Raw genomic sequence first — 19,762 nt, 5'->3', positions numbered from 1 at the left:
CTCCAGCACAGAACGGAGAGGGACAGTGTGCAAGAAAGTTGCTGAGGTTACAGAGGAAGCAATGACATGATGAGATAAAGGGAAAGCACCTCTTCTAAGATCATAGTTCTTTTGAATTAACTGAGAATTCAGACAGTAAATCAGAAAAAAAAAAAAAAAAAAAAAAAAAGTCTTAACTTTATTAAAGCAGTTACTGCTAGGTTTGGGAAATAAAACAACTCAGGCTCCGCAAATCCCGAGAATTCACCTCTGAAACAGCTCCATGTCAAAAAAACACTGAATAACACAGTGATCAAAGGCACTGTCAATACAATTATATTACAAGGGAGGATAAGAGGGAGGCCTAGACAACTACCAGTGTGAGTAACTGGGTTATACTGTAGGCTTGTTTTTAAATACTGCAATCCACCGTGTGAATGCTGCCGGTCTCATTTAACTGGGTCACCAAAACTTAGGCAAAACCCTACTAACTTAAGGCTAGGAAGTGCTGTTTGTTAGCCTAACTTTAGGCTACGAGATGTGAACGCCGGGAAGTGTAAGCAAACCCACACAGGTAAGGGCAGGAATCCAGGCCAGCAGATGGAACGGGGAAGAATGGTGCTCCTCAGTTTTCGGGACCCCTCTGCCCTTACAAATTAGTTCAAATTTCTTCCACATAGCCCACATTTAGAAACAACAGAAATTTAATAGGAATTTAAGAACAGAGTAAGCGCCATGCCCTCCCAAACTGCCCAGACAGTGGGTATCCGCCTTGAAAATTGTATCCCTGTCAAGCCCCAGGGTCCTGACAACCGTTTCACATAGTAATTTAAAGTAAATACCTTTCAGTAGGTAATCCTGCCACAGCCGTGTCTTGAAGTTCACTGAGGTCAGGGTTCTTAGGCTCAGCTGACGCAAGCGGTGATAGCTTTCTTTTGGCATCCTGAAGTGAGCTTTCACGTTCCGAATTCATCTTGCTCGGCTGATTTTCGGCAACAGTGAGATCCGTACGTGCAGAATGCTCACCCTGCTCCATCACAGAAAAGCTTGGAGAGTGATTTTTGCACATGTCTGCCTCCTGCTCTTCAGTGCCCGTGCTAATAGCTAAGTCGCCTTCACCAGTGACTAACATCCTTGCAGTACCTGTTTCAGGGATGTCTCCATTTTTTTCGTTACCTGTCTTTGCTGTGCTTAACACTGTGTCACCGTTCTCTTTTACATCTCCCTCAGTTGTATTGCTAGATTCTAGTTTAGAGTCAGTTTGCAAGCAATCATCCTGGCTTACTTCGGTTTTTAAGTAATCTATTAACCCATGCATGGTCACTTTCTTTTCCCGCTGTGCATCTTGTGAATTTTCCAATGTTTCCAAGCATTTCCTATTTACTGGATCGTCTTGTATCATCTGTATGTCATTCTGAGACTTAATTTCATGCATAAAATTGCTCTGAATGTGTGTCTCCTGATTTTCCCCAGGTGACACTTTAAAATTGTCTGGCGATTTTCCATGATTGTAAGATCCTTCCGGGACAAGTGTTGGAGCTGCTGTGTCAGAGATGCTTTTGGCAATGTCTGGATCCCCATACTCACTTTTCTCCTGTTCATTTGGCTCAGGATCCTGGCACTGTTCAGTAGGAAGATTTACATCCTCTTCAGATGAAACTGGTTCTGCATGACACTCTGTAATTAAGTTATTTCCCTCTGCTATGGCAGCATCTTCTAAGTCCCTCTTCTGTACATCGCCTGTGGTGGTAACAGCTACAGTGTGTTGTTGCTTACTGTCAGAATATGCAGGGAAGTTCTCAGCTGCTGCCCCATCAAATGAAGCCGGTCCTTGCTTCTTTATCTCTAAGCTTATTAGCGATTCAGGATCAGCACCACTAGCACACACACCTTCCTTCCCTTCCATCTCACTGCTCTCTGGATGCTCAGTGGTTTGGTCCAGCTTTTGCAGATTCTTCAGAGCACATTCAGCAGGCGTAGAGCCATCCAATCTAGGGACCATTTCTAAACAGCTACTGGGTGGCCCATTTTTCTCAGTATCCTGGAGACTTTCTGGTGGCAGCTCTGCCGCTCTGTCTTCTTGTTGCAGAGGTTTGCCCTGGGCAGCTTTGCAGGAAGCCTCCGTAGCTAAAGAGAACTCTTTCCCCTCTGCTTCTGAGGTGCCCTTGGGAGGTCCCTTGCCCACCTTGTTTGATTCTGAAGAGTTCTCAGCACCGCACAGTTCTGCTGTATCCTTGGCCACTGGGCTCTGCTTGAAGCCTGCATGGTTTTCAGACAAAAGTTGGGGCAATTCAGCACTCAGTGTGCTGTGGACAGTTTTTTTAAATATCTGACTGATATGCTCCCTGAAGTCTGGGAGGCTGGAGCCAATATCCAGAGAGCTGCAAGTCAGAGCCTCATGCTCCCTTCCAGAGTCCTCTGCAGACTGCTCGGAAATAATGATCTCTGCCCTGGTTGTGTTGTTATTGTCGTTTGAAAGCTCTTCCATTTTTTCTGAATTCCCAGCTTTCTCTAAGATCTTACCGTACTTGTCATCTACGCAGATACCGGTTGCAATTTCCTCATTACAGCCTTCTTGTTTAACAACAGATGAAAGGCTCAGCAGCTTCCCTTCTAGAGTAGGGAGAGCTAACAGAGACTCTGCTGAACTGTCACTTTGCTGTTCTTTGAAGTTTGCCTCACTTTGGCTTTCTTTGGATTTAACTGCAGATATCTCTTTCTTCAGCTTCTCAGAACTGAACTGTGATAAGTTTCCAGTACTCTGCCCCACATTTAAAGGCTCTGGCAGGGATAAATTCCTCTCTCCATCACCCTGAAAACTTTGGTCTGGAACATCTTTTTCATTCACACGCACACTCCCCGCAGAGCTGTTTTCTGAATTTGCTGGTTTACCTGTGCTTACCCCGGGTGAAGAACCTATGTGCGCAGACACCTGAGAACCTGCAGCCATCTGCAAATTATAGTTAACTTCTAAGGCATTTTGGCATGCTACAACTTCCAGCTCATTATTTAGTAATACCCCCCCAGTACCATTGTTCGTATTGTTTCCAGGTTGCTGGCTGGGATGGCTGAGTGCAGAGGTCTGTGTAGAGAGGGCTGTAAAATTTGCTTGACAATAACCAGGCTGCTCTGGTGTTTTTTGAATGCAGCTGGATTTATAGGACTGATCAGCGGGCACTACCTCCCCGGGTGCTGGTGATGGTGAAGGAGATCCTTGTGCTCCTGGACTTTTATCACTTTTCATGCTGCTTGTTTCTGTGACACTGTCCCCAGAACTTATCTCCATGTTGCCATCTTTCTGGATGATTTCCCTGTCAGCAGTCAGATCTTCAGTCTTTTCCAAGTCTTTTGCCATTAATGGCATTTTCCCTTGAGTTTCTGGACGAGATATTTGAGGATCATTTTTCTCAGAATTATCAGAAGTATGTGCTATTTCTGTATCACTTGGCAAAGCCTGTGATATGTTAGTGGCACTTGCTGAATTCTGTGTCCCTGGAAGAGTGTTTATAGCAGCGGCATGGCTTTCACCAGTATTATCCTTTATCCCACATATGCTGCCTGGCTGTTCATTCTTGTCAGATTCTTTAGAAAACGTATCGCTATGACATGCTGCTTCATGCTGACTAGCTGAGATCAAAGAATTATTATCCTGCTCAGGCTTGTTTGAGTTTTGCTTACTTTGGCAGTTTTTTTCTGCCTTGAGATCAGTTTTGTTTTGCTCATTGCAATCTTGCAAATTAAGCGTGGTCACACTAGAAATATTTTGCCCATGTTCGTGGCTGCACATATCCTCTGACACCAGGGCACTGCTTTCATCCTTGTCCTTTTCTTTTGCTGTGTCAGAGTCGCATTGGATCGGTGCTGTACCTAGCACAGAAGACTCTTTATGAAGGTTGTTTGAAATGTTTAGAGGTATTTCTGGTATGTTGCTGTGATTATTTAGGTCCAATGGCCGTTCAGGTTTTAGAGCCCTTTCTTTGTGTTCTTGATCATCTGCTCTTGTGACAGTTGTCAGACTGCTTTGCTGCTTCTGTTGTGCAAGTCCTGTATTTGAAACCCAGTCACTGTCACTAGCAACAGGGACTGAATTCTCCATTTGCTCTGCTTGGAGAAGAGCAGTTGGAACATCTGCATTTTCCCGCAGTTCTCTGATGCTGCACTCCAGGGTCTCCGAAGAGCTGCACGTGTCACTCTCAGAGGGGCAGTTGTTTTCCCTGACAGGGCTGTCACCCCCTTCCTCCACCTGAACTTGCTGAGGAGTGAGTCCTGAGGTACTGACTACAGCTTGGGAGGTTTCTGAACAAGCCACCTGTGTATTTCTGTGACTTTCTGCAGCTGCTTGCTCCAGCTGAGTTTGCACCAGCACATCCGATTTACGTTCAATTTTCAGTGCTAAAACTTTGTCCTCTGTCAAACTTTTCACCACAGTTTGGTGCTTTTCCTGTTGGATACCATCCACAGCGGTGCTCTGTGCAGCTGCGGCTGCACGTCCTCGCTCTGGATCACTGCAAAACACTTCAGTGATGTGACCGTGTCCTTTGGTTTCTGAAACCCGTGAGGCCTCCTTAGTTTGTGCAGCCGTAGTCCCTGCCAACTCACTGAAGCCCTGGAGCTCAAGTTTTGAGTTGGACATTTTTGCACTTTCTTCTGACGTGCTATAGCTCTCAGGCTTTCCTTGACTCTCGGCTTTGTATTCAGATTCTAACACAGTTTCTGTAGCAAAAGCCTTTTCCCAGGATTCATCCTGCTTACTCTGCTTAATATTATTGTTCTCAGCGTGGAGGAGCAGTGAACTGTGTGCACCAGCTAAACAAACCTTTTCAGTCTCGTTACAGCCTGGTTGGCCCAAAGTTTTGTCTTCTGCCTCAGTGTTAAGGTAGTCAAAACTCAGTGGTGCTTCCGTTGGAAACTGTGGTGAAGCCGCAAGCTTATTCTCCAGGTCATCTGTGGCATCTGTTTGCTCTTTACTCATTTGTTGTTCAGGTTTATAAACAAGAGAGTGAGAATTGTCTTTGGGCAATTTAAAGATACTGTCTAAATTCAGAGGCTTTCCCCCAGTTTTTTCCCCTAGGTCACCTGTTGAAGTCTTTTCACAAAGACTGAATTCTTCGGGATTGTGTCCCAAATGAGCATTTTCCATGTCCTGCAGGTGGCTACTAACAGAGTCCAACAGTTGTCTTTCTGCCCCTGTTGACCCCTCAGGTAATTCACTGGTTTGTGTCTCTTGTGCCTCCTCTATTCTGATTTCATTTTTTTCTCCTGTTAGACTTGCCTCAGTTTCTTTTTGATTCAGCTCTGTGGATCTGCTCAGAGAAACACTTAATGCATATTCTTCCAGTAATAATCTTTTATCTACCAGGGAATTTTCCTTGGTGGGACTGATAATACTTTCTGTTTCAGAAAGTGTGGTGCTTTCTCTAGACACATCATCAGCTTTTATAATTTCATTGCTACTGGCTTCATCTTTTGGGCTTTCAGTTGTGACAGCTGATTTTTGTTCTTCCTCTTGCTTAAATGATAAAGGCACACTGAAATGCTCGGCGCTAAGAAGCTCATCCTCCTTTTGAAGCTCTCTTTGAAAAATGGGTTCATTTTTTTCAGAGCCTGTTTTCACTGCTTCGTTCTTCATTGGCTCTTGAGAGTCATTTCCAGGCACATCTTCCCTCCAAGGCTCTTCAGGCTTTGGTACCAGGAAGGCATTTGGAGGGTTAGAAGGCAACTCTGACATTAGAGCTGTACAGGCTTCTGTTTGCTCCCCTTTGCTTCCAGATAGAGGTGGATTTGCCTCATTGCCTTTAGCTGTTGTTACAGCCCCCATCTGTAGATTACAGACTTCACTGATCTCAGTGAAGCCCTGAGCATTCACAATTGCTCCCAATTTTTCACTCTCTGAGCCTCCTGTTGCTGGATAATTTAGGATTAAGGTTTCCTTTTTCATTAGCAGACCCTCTCCACCATCTGTGTTCTGTCTACCTTGCTGCATTACAGACTGTGGCTGACCTACTTCCAAAACTCCTCGCTCCTGCTTGGCCTCCTGAGCAGTAAAATAATCCCCTGCTTCTTTACCCTGGGGAAACGTGCTGACATGTGGTTCCCTCATGCCACCCAGCTGTTCACTCTGCCAGGGCGATCCTAATTCACTCAAACTCATTTGTGTGACTCCTTGCATTTCTGTAATTGCTGCAGGAGGGCTGGGCTCCAAGCTTGGCTTTCTGGGGTCATTCTCACTGTTTTTCATAGAAGCAGCAGCAATATTGTGACAGTTTGGGCCTCTGTCCACAGGTTTGGCACGTGCTATTCCCTCTTCTTTGTCTTTCACTGGAGTGGGTGATGGCAGTGCTTCATTGCAATTTGAGGTTGGTAACTTGTCATTGCTGCTTGTAAGATCTGCTGTGACATGTTCTTTGGCACAGTCTGCAAAAGGCATTGAGATAGGCAGACTTCTCTCTCGTGGTTCTGCAGCCTGCTTTAAGAAATGAGAGTCTGTTTGTCCTCCTTGCTCTTGCAAGATAGTGTTCTGTCCTGTCACCTCTGAAGACACCACACTTGAATTTGGGTTGGATAAGTCTTCGGTACTGTAGCTACTGATGCCTTCATTACTGTTGCTGCCAACAATGGAAATGTTTATTTGTTTCATGTCAATAAAGAAGCAAAGAATACGACACAACTGAAGCAAAGAATAAAACCAGTTTTTGCCATTGATGTTTCAAAGCCATGCAGTGCATGCACTGAGAAGCTGATAATCTGCTTTCAGGAGCTAAACCATCACACATGTTGCAGTGATTTAAATGCTCATTACTCTGGAAATTATGTCCCCAGTCTTACCTGACAGCCAGCACGCTCATGGCATGCATTTTAACCATTCCAAAATCTTAAAGTGTGGGGAGAGGGGACACACATCTAACAGACTAACTGAGCAACATAAGAAAAAGAGAAAAAAAAAAACAACTGGAAAACCACCAGTACCTCAAAGAAAGTTTTTCCATTTCTTCTTCCGTGAGATTACTTTTTGCAAAGCTAAAGGCCGTGCAATCCACAGTAACTGCTGTTATCTGGCTACACTTTTATTGCGTAGCCGAAGACTAAGAAGGGCCCATCTGCTGAATGTTTTCTCTAACTAATCAGCACAGTTGATTCTCATCAAAAGGTCAAAGGTCTCACCCTGTCGACCAACTTTGCCACACAATGATACACGCCCTATGAGGTCATTTTATTGCAGTGTTTGATTTCAGTGCATATAAGCTATAACCGTTTGCATGACCTCACTCCCACCCATTGAAGAGAAGACAAAAAAACAGAAACACAGATGATGTGGGTGCACTAACCACAGAAAAGAAGTTGCTTTAACTGTTTTTCACGTGCATTGTGTGGTCTTCAGTCTCCACACCTAGGTTGGGAAGTGATGAAATATGTTAACCTTGTTCTCTCCCTCACCTCCCCTGGGAAGCCTGGGCATATTTGCACTACCTTAGGAAACATGGAATGAAATATCAACTCAAAACCTGACGTAGAATTGTACCTAGGAGCAAGGGGCGTTATTTACTTAACATGAAATAAGAAACCTTCCCCCCACCCCCATCCAAAGCAAGATAAACTGACAGCACGTTTTCAAATGCTTGGAGGTCAGCGAGGCAGCAGCACGCTCTGGTTCTGTTGCTGATTGTTACTGATTTATTATCAATTTGAGTTGATGATTTTTGGTGATTTTGATAAGAAATTATTAGGACTAATCATCTAAACGGAATCTCACAGAAATACAGTTTTTTATAAAACATAGTGGTGTAATGTTTTAAGTAGTCCTAGAGATGTGTTCAGTTTAAAGTAACCATACAACCAGTTAAGCCGCTGGATGAGGCACCACTGTTAGACTGCTTGGTGAGGATGATTTATAGCCCTGTAGACTGTTTTCAAAGTTGTATTGTGAAAGGGCCTCGAAGCATGTTAAACTTGCCACGTGAGCCAAAGTCCTTGAGTCAGGGACATTGGGGGGTCTCTCTTTGGAGTCAGTAGTCTGCGTTGGTCGCAAAAGCAGCCCCCTGACTCATTTCAGGACTCAAGGGTGCATGGCCAGAAAGAGGTGGGGATATGAAAATGAGTTACAGGAATTAGCGTGTTTATGTATGAGGACTTGATTAATATGTATTACTGTATCCAATATAATCAGCACGCTACAGGAGTGAGGTGTGCACTGTTGGTGAGACAACTCCCCTGCACACCCAGCTGTTAATAAAGGAGTGTCTGCTTATCTACATCAAATTGGTGTCGATAAATTCTTTTATCCTGTTTTGGTGACAGTTCCACAGCTGGACAGAGAGGGGTCGTTCACAGTGAGCCCATCACCGGAGCTTTGCCACAGCTTAGCGGTAACATGCTATGTTTTAGAAATTCAAAGTGCCCAACAGACTGGAGCCATAAAACACCTTCTGTAAGGCCAAGCCTAGATTGGATTTTAAATCATCTTAAGAAGTCTGAGAAGCGCCTCTCCCCTTCTCTGCCCAAGTTTTAGGCACAGAATACTTGATGGAGAAGTGAGTCAGTGACCAGCTCTCAGGTCCCTGCAGTTTAGTCTGGGTTTAGACAAACACCGGCCCGTCAGTAACCTCTGGAGCAGCGCCGAAGCCCCATGCTCTCGGGGCGTGCTGCAGTGCAGGAAAAGCAATTCCCAGTGGGGCCAAACCCCCTCCTTATCTGCCCAATGAAACAACTAATTTCTTTATGAGATGGCTGCACGTAAAACTGAACACGAGTCTGTCTTAGATCCTAAAAACCTTCTTCAGAGTCATTGCAGTGGAAAATAAACAAGGCTCTAAAAAGCTATTGAAATTTGCCTATATTAAGGGTAAGCCTGAATTCTAAAGTAAAATATCTGTAACATACAATTCATATAGAGTTTATACAAGTTTCTGTGATGCTTGGCATCAGTTTGAATCTTTAATTTATACACCAGTACATTTTATTTAAACTTTTTAAAAGTTTTTTTCCCCAAAGGAATTTTTCTTTTCCTGGCACACTGAAAACATCCGTATAAAACTGACGCTGGGAACAACAGAGATGGCAATGCAGTATTTGGTGCCTGCTGGATCACTGACAGCATGGGGACATGACGGGACCTGAACAACAAGGAGATGCCAGAAGGCTTTCCCTAAGGAAGGAATACACTTTATCATTTGACATTAATTTTGCACTCATGGAAGCTTAATTAGAACAGGAGGGGCAGAAACCACAACACTGAAACAGGGAGAGGATGGGAGAGTGGGCGTTAATTGCCACTCCAGCTTTTTGCTCCAGTTGCAGGTTTATCTTCTTGGTGATTAAACTGCTCATTAGCAGCTGTGTGCCCGGGGTATTTCAACCTGGAAGCATGTTCCTGTCAGAGATAGGGTGGTCAAGGGAAGAAGAGACAGGGGTGGAGGGCTGGGGAGGAGAAGCTCTCTAACCTCTGTGTTGGAAAAAGTAGAAAACACTGCCTACAGTTACAGTTTCTCCTTCGCGTTTATCTCAAACCTCAGATTCTTTACTCATTGTTAATCCCATCTGTTAACTGAGTTGGGAAAAGCATGGTAATAAATCTGGGATCAAAATGTTGGTAATGTTCATCGTACAGACCATACATCATTATATATTTGCATTTTACAGATTTTGGCTGACTGAAATTTCTCGTAGACCTTTACAGAGGTGACCTTTTTGTTACATTAGACTCCCATTTGCAACTCTCAAATAGGAAACGGTTCCAAACGTGTCTGAAGTGGTTAAATTTTCTTGAATACAGTTGCTAAATCCACAAACTATCTACTGCCATGCTGGTAGCAACTTTGCAGAGAGTCATAGTAATAAACCTGTGACTTCGCAGGTTCAAGGGCAGATGACAATCCTATGAAATAATCTATTCAGCATTATAAATCGACTAAACCAATTTTTCTGATGTTTGATAATGCTGAAAACTTGTTCATTGTACTCAGGAGTAGATGAAGGAGTTGGGACAATTTTGTAATTAATGTATGCCGAACAGAATTAAAATGATAGTGCTGGCACATGCTGTGACAGCAACTTAAACTATCACTTTTAGAATGAAGTAGTACACATTCATCATCTGTGCTACTGCAGCTTCCTTTAATGTTTTATTCAGGACGTAACGTAGCATTGAAAATTTCGAGTTTTCAGTCAAAATAAGGTATGTCCAGACTGACCTGTTTGGATCTCTCCATTTATGTTGCTCTTTCTGATGTAGGTAGTAAGGAAGCCTATATAGGGAACGTATCCTACATCTTACTTTTCATTTTTGTAATCTTGCTTTTCTGTCTGCAAGACACTGCTGGGGTTGAAAAACATCTGTTGGGAATGACTTAAGAACAGTTGATCCTGCTTTAGGGCAGAAGGATGGACTAGATGACCTCTTAAGATCACACCTAGTCCCATTATCTTCCACTCTTTTTAAAGGAATAAAACTACAGGGAAATGACACCACATGCTGAAGATAATTCCCCTGAGTAAAACCCACTCGGCATGAAAATATGTTAGCAATCAATAATTACCTGCAGGGAGCATGTATTTTGAGACAACCCATTCAATACAATCAACACAATGACCCTAAAAATTGTTGGGTTTTGTTTGGTTTGGGTTTGGTTTTGTTTTTTTTTTTTTTTCAGTACAGGAAAATAAAATGTGTTCTCTTTTGTGGTTACTTGATGTCTTTTGTTTGTAATCTGAACTAGCTTGATATTATTAAAGGAAAAATTCATTCATATTTAAAACACAACATGCAAATGACAAAGCATGAAAGAACGTTAGAGTTCCTCATAGTTCGTGTAGAGCTTAGGGCAGAAAAAGTCATTTTGCTAGGAATAATTGCTGCACGTAGTTGATGATATGTTAAAAAAAAAAAAAATGCAGGCATGCAAAGACCTGAGTGCATGTGTAACTTGAAATAGGCAAGTGTCCCACTGCACTCAAGAGTTATCAAAGGGAAATTTCCCTTTGTCTTTGAAGTTAAGCACAAAATTAAGGATTTGCAAGTTCAAGGCCCTAACATACTGTCCATATGAATGTTATCCTTCCAGTTACAACATTAAATAACAATGAGTTAAATCTTTATATGTCTAAAAGCTTTGCATAAATAATTACTGAGAAATTGCTTGTTTGGAAGCACATTGCAAATTCGCCGATTAATTTTTAATACCTGTAGTTAACCTCTTCCACCTTCAGAACATATTGTGGCACGTTTGAATAATCTCAGAACAATTTAAAGAGTATTGCCCAAGAACTCACTAAGAAGGTGTTTATTAAGACAGCCCTGCCTGGTTTGCGTTTAGTGTGAAGCTATAAAGGATGTTAAGAAATGGATGATTTATGGTGGACCTCCCGAAAACACCTCCTGATTAAGAGCCACACTCAATCTACCAACCATTAACACTTGGAGTTGCGACTTCTGTGACTGTTTTGCCATCCACAGCAAAGGCAAGGGGACAGGAGATAAAAGCAGCAGCAGCTAGACAAAGGCTCTCTGGCGTTTGCTATCTAAGGAGGGGCGTGGAGGGGTGGAGGGTAGACATGCCCAAGTATGTTAAGCCTATTTGATAAACAAAAAATGATGATCCAACAACCGAAAATCATAGACAATTTAAATTTTCCCTTTGCTTTCCTTCTAAAACATGCAGTAGCTGTTGAAAGGACAGGCAGCCTTTCCAAGCCAGTCACATTTGTGAGGGGAAAAACTCCCAAGTGCTGAAGCCTGTGAAACCCAAAGGTCACACGCGGTTGCCATCCAACTGATGTAACTCAGAGCCTCAGTGATTGTATTCCCAGGAGTGTAAGAGCCTGAAATCTGAGGATGAATTTAGAAAGCCCTGAAGGCGACAAATGCACAGCCAGCTCTGCAACCATGGCACACATATAGCTGCTTCTCAAACGGTTCTGTTCTGTTTCCCCTGACACATGAGAGATCAGCATCCACATTTTGAGTTTATACATTTGGACACACTGTACTGGAGGGCTTGAGTTAACTTTAAAAATTTTGCATATTAATATGTCCCTAAGAGATATTGAAAGTTAATTAGGAACATGGAAATAATTTCCACATTCACTTTAAAAAAAAAAAGAAAAAGAAAAAATAAAGAGTTTTAGAGGCAGAGCAAGTCACTATTTGAACTTTTCAGTGTAAACAAACACATGAGAAATCCATCATGGCTAAAGGGCTGCTAACAGCAGCCAGCTTCCCCCACCCTCCCGGTATAACTAAGCTTTCAGGAAAAACTGAAGCAGGAATAATGATCTATAGGACCCTCCTGGGAACTGTCCTCCCTTTCTCCCCCATCCCCTACCCCCCCCCCAATCACTTTTCACCTCCTTGTTCCATACACGGAATAAAACGCAGGGCCTGCAATAATTTAAGTATGCAATATTTTAAGTATGACAGAACTAAATGATTCTAACATTAAAAAAGCAAGCTGAACTACTCCTGCAGCAAGCAAATCATGGCCAGATCTTCAGTTCCAGTTCCACAAGGGGCTTCTGGTCTCCATGCGAGTTACCTGGAGAAGCAGCAGGAAGGGTCCCACAGGACACCTGGCAGCTCCAGGGTGTCATTCTGCAGCGGGTGGCCCTGAGGGTCCCACGGGATCTGTGCTCCAGGTGGGAGAGCGGCCAAGTTCATCCCTACTTCGGGGTGTGTACCTTTTAAACTGCTGTATCTGCCTCTTCCTAAAACTACTGGAAAAAAATGCCTCTCTGGGGTAGAGTTGTCCAGCCAAGGATTCCCCAGACATTCTCCTCTCTGTGTGCACCAGGAGGAAGGCACGATTACATCCCCCGCAGACACCAACGCAAAGCCTGAGGCTTGCTAACTATTCTAGTTCTTCAGCATTTTTATTTCACATGGAAAGTTTACAGGGAAACACGTAAAAAAAAAAAAAATAAATTAAAATTAAGTGGGGACGTTTGGAATTCCAAAACATAAGAATTTAAAAGTGACCGAGACAATTTGTGAAGGATGGAAGAAAGCCACACAGAAGACTGGAAAAAAGCAAACATGGTAGTTTTCCACACAGAGATACTCCATCCGAGGATGGCAGGTCATATGCTCTTAAGAGTTTAAGAGTTCACTTCAGGGTGGAAAAGATGCCTTCAAAGCAGCATAGGGGAGTGAGTTAAAAATAAACAGCCTGGAATCTGAAACTTCAAAGATTTTCCGTTTATTGTCTTCTTTCTTTTTTTGGCAGGATATAACTTAGAAGCCACCCAAAACAGGCATGTGCCAGCAGTTTCAGGAGTAAGGCTACATTAAAAGTAATTGCCTGAGCTCCTGCCCATCTAATATGTTTCCTGAAACAAGAATCTTATGAATCCCTTCAAGCTGACTCATCCATGTAACATTCCTCTCACAAGAGTCATAATTTTGCATGCTGAAGCATAAAGCTGTTCTAGCCAGCTAGAATAAGTCTACGTGGTCTTGGTACTCGTATTTTAAAAAGGAACCCCTAAAGAACAGCAGCTGTGCCATTTTTGAGCAATGCATTTAAAAAAAAAATGCAAATTGGTCGGAGAACAGTATAACATGCCTATGCTAATATTTAAAAAAAAAAAAGAAAAAAAAGAAAAAAAAGGCAAGAGTGCACTTGCAGCAGCCAAACCACAAATATTGAAAACTCAAGATAAGAGACCCCACCCCACAGCCTGTGTTATTAGCACTGGCCCGTTCTGACAGCAGTTTGGACAGCTCTAATGCGCTGGGTGGGCGACACCGTAGCCTTGTGTTAATGAGCTGTACTCAGCCCATTGTTTTTCAGTGTGGAACTACTTGGTTTTTTTGGTTAACACAGTCTTCCAATAGGCCACATGCTCATGTAAGCCACCGCATACCCCACCTCAGCTCGTGCGTTTGTTATTTTTCCATTCATGCTTGATACTCCTATACCCGCTTGTGGCTGGAGCCTGAACTTGTGCCTCCACTAAGATCCAGACCCACAGAGAGAAAATTATCTAGCCCACTTCCTTGTTGGATGACTTCTGGCTTCAAAGCAGATTCTATTAACCAGTTATCTTTACCATCACTACAGTAGGAAGAACAGAGATCCTTGCTACTTTGAGATTTAAAAAGGAATATTTGGTAAAGCTCCTGTTCTGAGTCCTACAGCACGCTAAAGCATTGTTATGAAGAACGTCAAGTTTTCAAATAGAATCACATGGATACAACAACGCGAGGGTTAAATTCTGCTCCACCAATCTCACCAAACAAACGAAAGAACAGAACTTGCTTATAAGTTTTTCAACATGTTTAGTAAATTCCACCAGGAGTCTCCACCAGTAAGACAGGCCATACCCTGTTGTGTTTAAAGCCAAGACCCTGTAGCTTTGTTTTCCACACAGGCTGTTTTCAGTGCCAGGACTGCCCAACCCTGCCCACAGGATGAAGATACAAAGGTCCACCCCTACGAAGACGCACGACCAGTGATAAGTTCTACAGGTCTGAGGTCAAATGCTCAGGTGCTGAGGCTCTGGGAAGTTTACCATGTCCTTCCAGTATCAACAGTGGTACAGATCCGTCTGCAGGCTGTACTAAATGGTCTCCCATATTGACTGACAAGAGCAACTTAAAGCCGACACTTTCTCCTTCACACCACCAAAACCCCCCCCAAAATGTTCATCCCTCTTTCCTAGCTGCACCCACACTCACATTTCATCAAGAATGGCTTTCACCAGATGATTGGGTGAGCGGGACAAAACCCTGCTGCATGGATATTTATTCCTGGCTGTTTGATATGATTTTGCTACCTATTGGCTTTTTCCTGGAGTCAAAAGTAGAGGCAGATATCGCTGACCAGGGTAAAAACTGTCCTCCCCCAAAGTCCCCTCCTTGATTTTATGTATTTTGAACTTTAAAAATGACCCAAACATCACAGAAGTGATAGAAGGCTCTTAGGTGGGGCCCTGCTGATCTCGTGTACCTGAATTCCTTACAATTCCACAAACGCAAGCATGTCAGAAAGTTTAAGTCTCTGCATACTTCCAGGTGCTTTCTGGCAACATCTAAGAATCTCTTACTCTTTAGTGTACTACACCATGCATATTCTATACCAGTTTTGCAGGTGCAGAAAATTAAATTCAGAGAGATGAATTGCTTTGATAAGCTTCGCTCCTGGGGGTTAGTGTTAGGTCAGGGAGTGGAAAACACATTTTCCATTCTGAGCGTTTCGCAGTGGTACTGTCCCTGACAGTTTCCTAACCCTAGTTAGAAGGGTCGTTCTAGGCAGCCATCAGAGAAAGTTGTGTGTGCATCTTCCTTAAAAGGTGAACAAAAAAGTAACCGCACAGAGAGGCTTTATGAGAGGCAAAAAGAAAATATACAGTTTAAGCCCGCTGAGGTAAGTTCTGCTGATGCTTCATTGACAGGATAGAGGCACTGCAGAAGCAGCTGGCACGGACACTGCATTAGGGGGATGCTGGTACAAAAGCTGCCAGTCAGAGGGTGTATATGGGTGTGTGGAACTGAAGGAGTTAATGCCTCCAACATTCATGAGCTGTTTGCTGCACTGATCTTCTAAGGTAAATATTTGCTCTACTACTTAAGTTTGACACTTTGTATAGACCATACAGGCCTTGCTAGCATTATGCCATTGAAGAAGAGCTACGGGACTGGGAAGAGGGGAACATCTGCCCCAGAAGGAGCCAGAGGTTGGAGGTTGGCCAAGAAGCATGAAGTCAGTGAAAACCAGTTACTGGGGGAAAGGTAAAGGTGGCACTGGAGATCACAACCACAACGCCAAAGGGTTAATGCACCCCACCCCTCCTCAACACACTTGCAGAACCCATGCTCCACCTTTCCTTGTCTCTCATGCTCATGAGCTCATGGAAACCCCACCTCTCCTTGTCTAGTATGCAAATCGGCTGAAGAAGAACTTAAAAAGATGACAGAAAACCTTGCTGGGTGTGCACCCACCACTCAAGATTACCGGACCTGAGATAACGCTGGAACCCAGGGTAGTGATACAGATTCTTTAACTCTCTCTCCCTTCCTTTCCTTTATTTTCTTTCTTAGAGATTTATCAATAAAAAGCCACGTCACTTACTATCCTTTGCTAAGTTTAAGTTTTTTCTACCTCAAGTAAAACATTTTAACCAGTTGTTTGGTGTCATTTCACCTTAATTTAACCCGAGGGGATCACGAAACCTTTACAACTCCCAGGGCTCCCAATCTGGGTGGTAACAGCAGGTGTTGCACTTCTAAGTACACAGTCTAATACCTGTCATTAAGCAGTTTCAGGAAGAACTCTTATTTTCAGGAATGGTAGCCATGATAGGCCTATTATAAAATTCAGCACTTAGTAATACTCATCATTCCCTCTCTAACTTTTTCCCCCTTCCCATAACATAACCTTCATACTGATAAGAATAGCAAAAAAATCACAATGTTACTGTCACAAAACAGAATGCATTATGTTTTAGGTAGCTTACAAGAAATTATATTTTCTTCATTAGAACGGCAGGGTTACTCATCACTACACACACATACAATATAGGGATTATGCACAATACTGCCAAGAGAAACTAGAAGCTAGAGGATACATGTAGTATTTGTTAATTGAAATAACAAATGAACAAAATATGCATCTAAAATTCTCACCCTGTCCAAGTTTACATCACAACTCCAAACTCAATTTTTTCTGACTAGTGTGAATGACATCTATGGCTTTCCTCATTTGACATGAAAATGGAGAGATGTTGTCAAAGACATGAGGAACTCATCCATGGAAAAGCTGTTTCATGTATAAGCCCACTGCTAGACAGCAAAGTGATGCCACATTAGAAAAGAAATAGTCATACATCTCTAGGAAAGAAGTGCAACATTTCTTCACTTCAAGCCGAAATACCTTTATCATTGTAAATTGACTTTGCAGTCTTGCTCAGACTTTATGATTTTCAGTAGATGATTAAGATGTGTTAGTGTCAATCAGAAGAAATCAAAGTAACAGTAAATATATTCCTGTGTGTGTACAACCTACTGAACTATAAGAGCTCCACAGCACAGCCAAACTGTCCCTTTTCGGAAAGTAAGCTGCTTTTTCTTGGTAAATCTTTTTAGATTATGTCATGTCTCTAAGTTTCCCTGATGTGGTCAATTATTATCTTACTTAATGCCTGCGTTTGGACTTAAACTGCCACAAACTGTTCCGTGATGTCAGTAATTATAGACTAGACTAGACTAGACTAGACTAGACTAGACTAGTCTAGAATTGAATTGAATTGAATTGAATTGAATTGAATTGAATTGAATTGAATTGAATTGAATTATTGGAAGGGACCTACCATAACCATCTAGTCCAATTGCCTGACCACTTCAGGGATGACCAAAATTCAACACACGCTATTAAGGGCATTATCCAAATGCCTCTTAAACACTGACAGGCCTGGGGCATTGACCACCTCTGTAGGAAGCCCGTTCCAATGTTTGACCACCCTCTCGGTAAAGAAATGCTTAGTCTTCATAATTTCATATTAAATAAAAAAAAAAAAAAAGGGAGACGAGATTATTGCCTGGGGTAGCATTTACTTAACAGCATTTGAAATATTTTATTTGACTATCGTTTGGGTTTGTTTTTAATTTCTCAAGTTTACATCTTTCAAAGACATTGTCAATAAGAAATGGTACCCAGGGGTGGTAGAAACAGCAAAAGACCCAAATCTCACGTGCTCCACTTAAAAAGGATGTGGCAAATCTTTGCAGTGAATTCTTTGATCTTAAAGAAAATTCATGAAAACACATTAAAAGGTACACACGGCCAACAACCCTACACATTTAACAGCAAGTTACTGCCTCTCCTTCTAAGCTGTATTTATCATTCTGTCCCAGGTAACATTGATGATCTCAAAAGTATTCAGCCCTATGTTGAAACATGCTGGTATGAGATAATTTCTTCATTGCAGGAGATGAAAACCCGAGTAGTATAGGAAAATTCAGGTATTCAAGTGAAAAGGGTTAATGCTTCAGACAGAATATTCCCTTTGGAATATTTAATAAAATCGAGATTACGTTACCTCCTGCCATCCTTAAAAGAAACTGAAGAATATCTTAACTCTGAAAGTAGTCCTATTTATTTAATCAGGTGAATTTTAAGATGTTTAGAAGAGTGCAAGGCTAATAAATATAAGCTGAGTTGGTACTTTTTAGTAGGGTTGTTATACAGAGCTGAGCACGGCATTTTGCAATTGCTTACAGTTATATCTTACTTCACAGTCACATACGACTACAAAAGACTCCTCAGTGTTTCTCTGTCCCAGATGAGAGTTTATTAGTATGAGCAAAAAGCATAGGAAGTTTAGGTCAAGGGTTACTACAACAGCTGGAGTCTAGTTTGTAGTTACGCAGTAAGGCGAGAAAGTCAGTGTGGGAAACAGTAAGTTGTCTTGTTTTGTCAGGTTATTTTAAAGACTTCATCACCATCATCATCATCCATCGGGATGATAGATTTTGAAAATCAGTTACACAAGAACAGAAACTAAATGAACAGCCTCCAGCTATCAACAGCAGCAGGGCTTCAATTCTGTTCAGAGAAAGAAACCTCATTTCTTACCTTGTACGTTCTGGAATTGATGAGGAGGTGCTCTCAGGCAGTTGCACAGCAGCAGGAAGAAGATCTGAGATGTCTTGCCCTCCAGATCTTTCTGTGCTGTTTTCCTGAGGGCTTCTTTTTAAACCGTGCCCATTACCAGGAGGTTCGCCTAATTCTGAATCTTGTGGAGCGCTCTAGAATGAAAAAAGAACAATTTAAATAGCTACTGCTATTTTGGAGAATACGTAAACTTAAGGAGTTTTGTTCTGCCTACTGATGGACAACTTCTGTGGTAGATTTCACTTCTTTGATGGAACTTGCAGGTTCCAAAGCCAAACCATTTTTTTTTCCTAACGACAGAAAAACAGAAGGAAGTGGTTGAGCCATAAATAAATACTAGGAAAAGAACAGGGAGAGAAGAATGCAACAATTGTTCTAAAGCAGCCAGGGCCTTTACTGACCCAAGGAGGGTATCATCTTCTCTTTTTCCAAGCCTGGCAAATGCTTCCTTGCTAAGCAAGTTTAAAATGAGAAAGGATGGAAACAGGCTATAAACATTGACATTCATAATATTATCAGTATCTCTGGAGTCAAGTTAGAGATAAAGCCAATGTCAGTCAAGACCCAGCACTTGAATCCAAGTCCAGATTCTTTCCCTCCCACTTCAACAAAGCTCCCAAATGCCTCTGGACTGAAAGGGAGGGACTGATTCTTCACCAAGCTGCCTTTCTATAATAATAGCTACAGGAAATCCTGCAGTTTCTGTAGTAAATGTCTACAGAAGTGCTGTTACACAAATGTGGTAATGCTGCATCACCTCTTCACGAAGGTAAATATTTACTCGGGATCTCCATCCATGACAACATGCCTTTACATGAGTGGGGATTTTGTTTTGTTTTGTTTCTATTGCAAACTACTGATTTTGCTCCAGGGAGGAAAAGAGTCCTGTGCAAGTGCCAGGCTGTGACCCGTGGTGTGCCAGCAAATCCCTGGGACTCTACAACACCTACAAGGCTGCTTACAACAGGTAGTGGCACTTTCCTACTGATTTTTTCACGGGGCAGAATTATCTTGAGAAGGCAAAGAAAAGCTGGTAAGAGCTGCTTGGAACAGTAGCTGAGAATGTTAAGTGTAACAAAAAAAAAAAAAAGGGAGAGAAACAAGTGTAAAGCAAAAATAACATCTGAATGAAGAAGCTCATTTTCAAATCCTCTGACACATCAAGCAATAGTGAAAGAGAA

The 19,762-nt window shown here is 42.3% G+C and overlaps 1 protein-coding gene across 1 annotated transcript in view; it reads right to left on the bottom strand.

The window, feature by feature from the left end:
* The window catches only part of TACC2 (transforming acidic coiled-coil containing protein 2), a 133,220-nt gene that overhangs the window by 101,708 nt on the left and 11,750 nt on the right, over positions 1-19,762 (bottom strand). Inside the window, exons 2-3 of the mRNA XM_026851551.1 lie at positions 18,543-18,715; positions 822-6,584 (exon numbers count right to left, since the gene is read on the bottom strand). Coding sequence (XP_026707352.1) covers positions 822-6,584; positions 18,543-18,715 — 5,936 coding nt within the window. The remainder of the gene's footprint in view (positions 1-821; positions 6,585-18,542; positions 18,716-19,762) is intronic.

Source organism: Athene cunicularia (genome assembly GCF_003259725.1).
Source record: "Athene cunicularia isolate RWA chromosome 6 unlocalized genomic scaffold, athCun1 chr6_part1, whole genome shotgun sequence".
In the NCBI taxonomy this organism is placed as follows: Eukaryota; Metazoa; Chordata; class Aves; order Strigiformes; family Strigidae; genus Athene; species Athene cunicularia.
The sequence above is the reverse complement of the archived record's forward strand: the minus strand, read 5'-3'. Positions and strand labels throughout refer to the sequence as shown.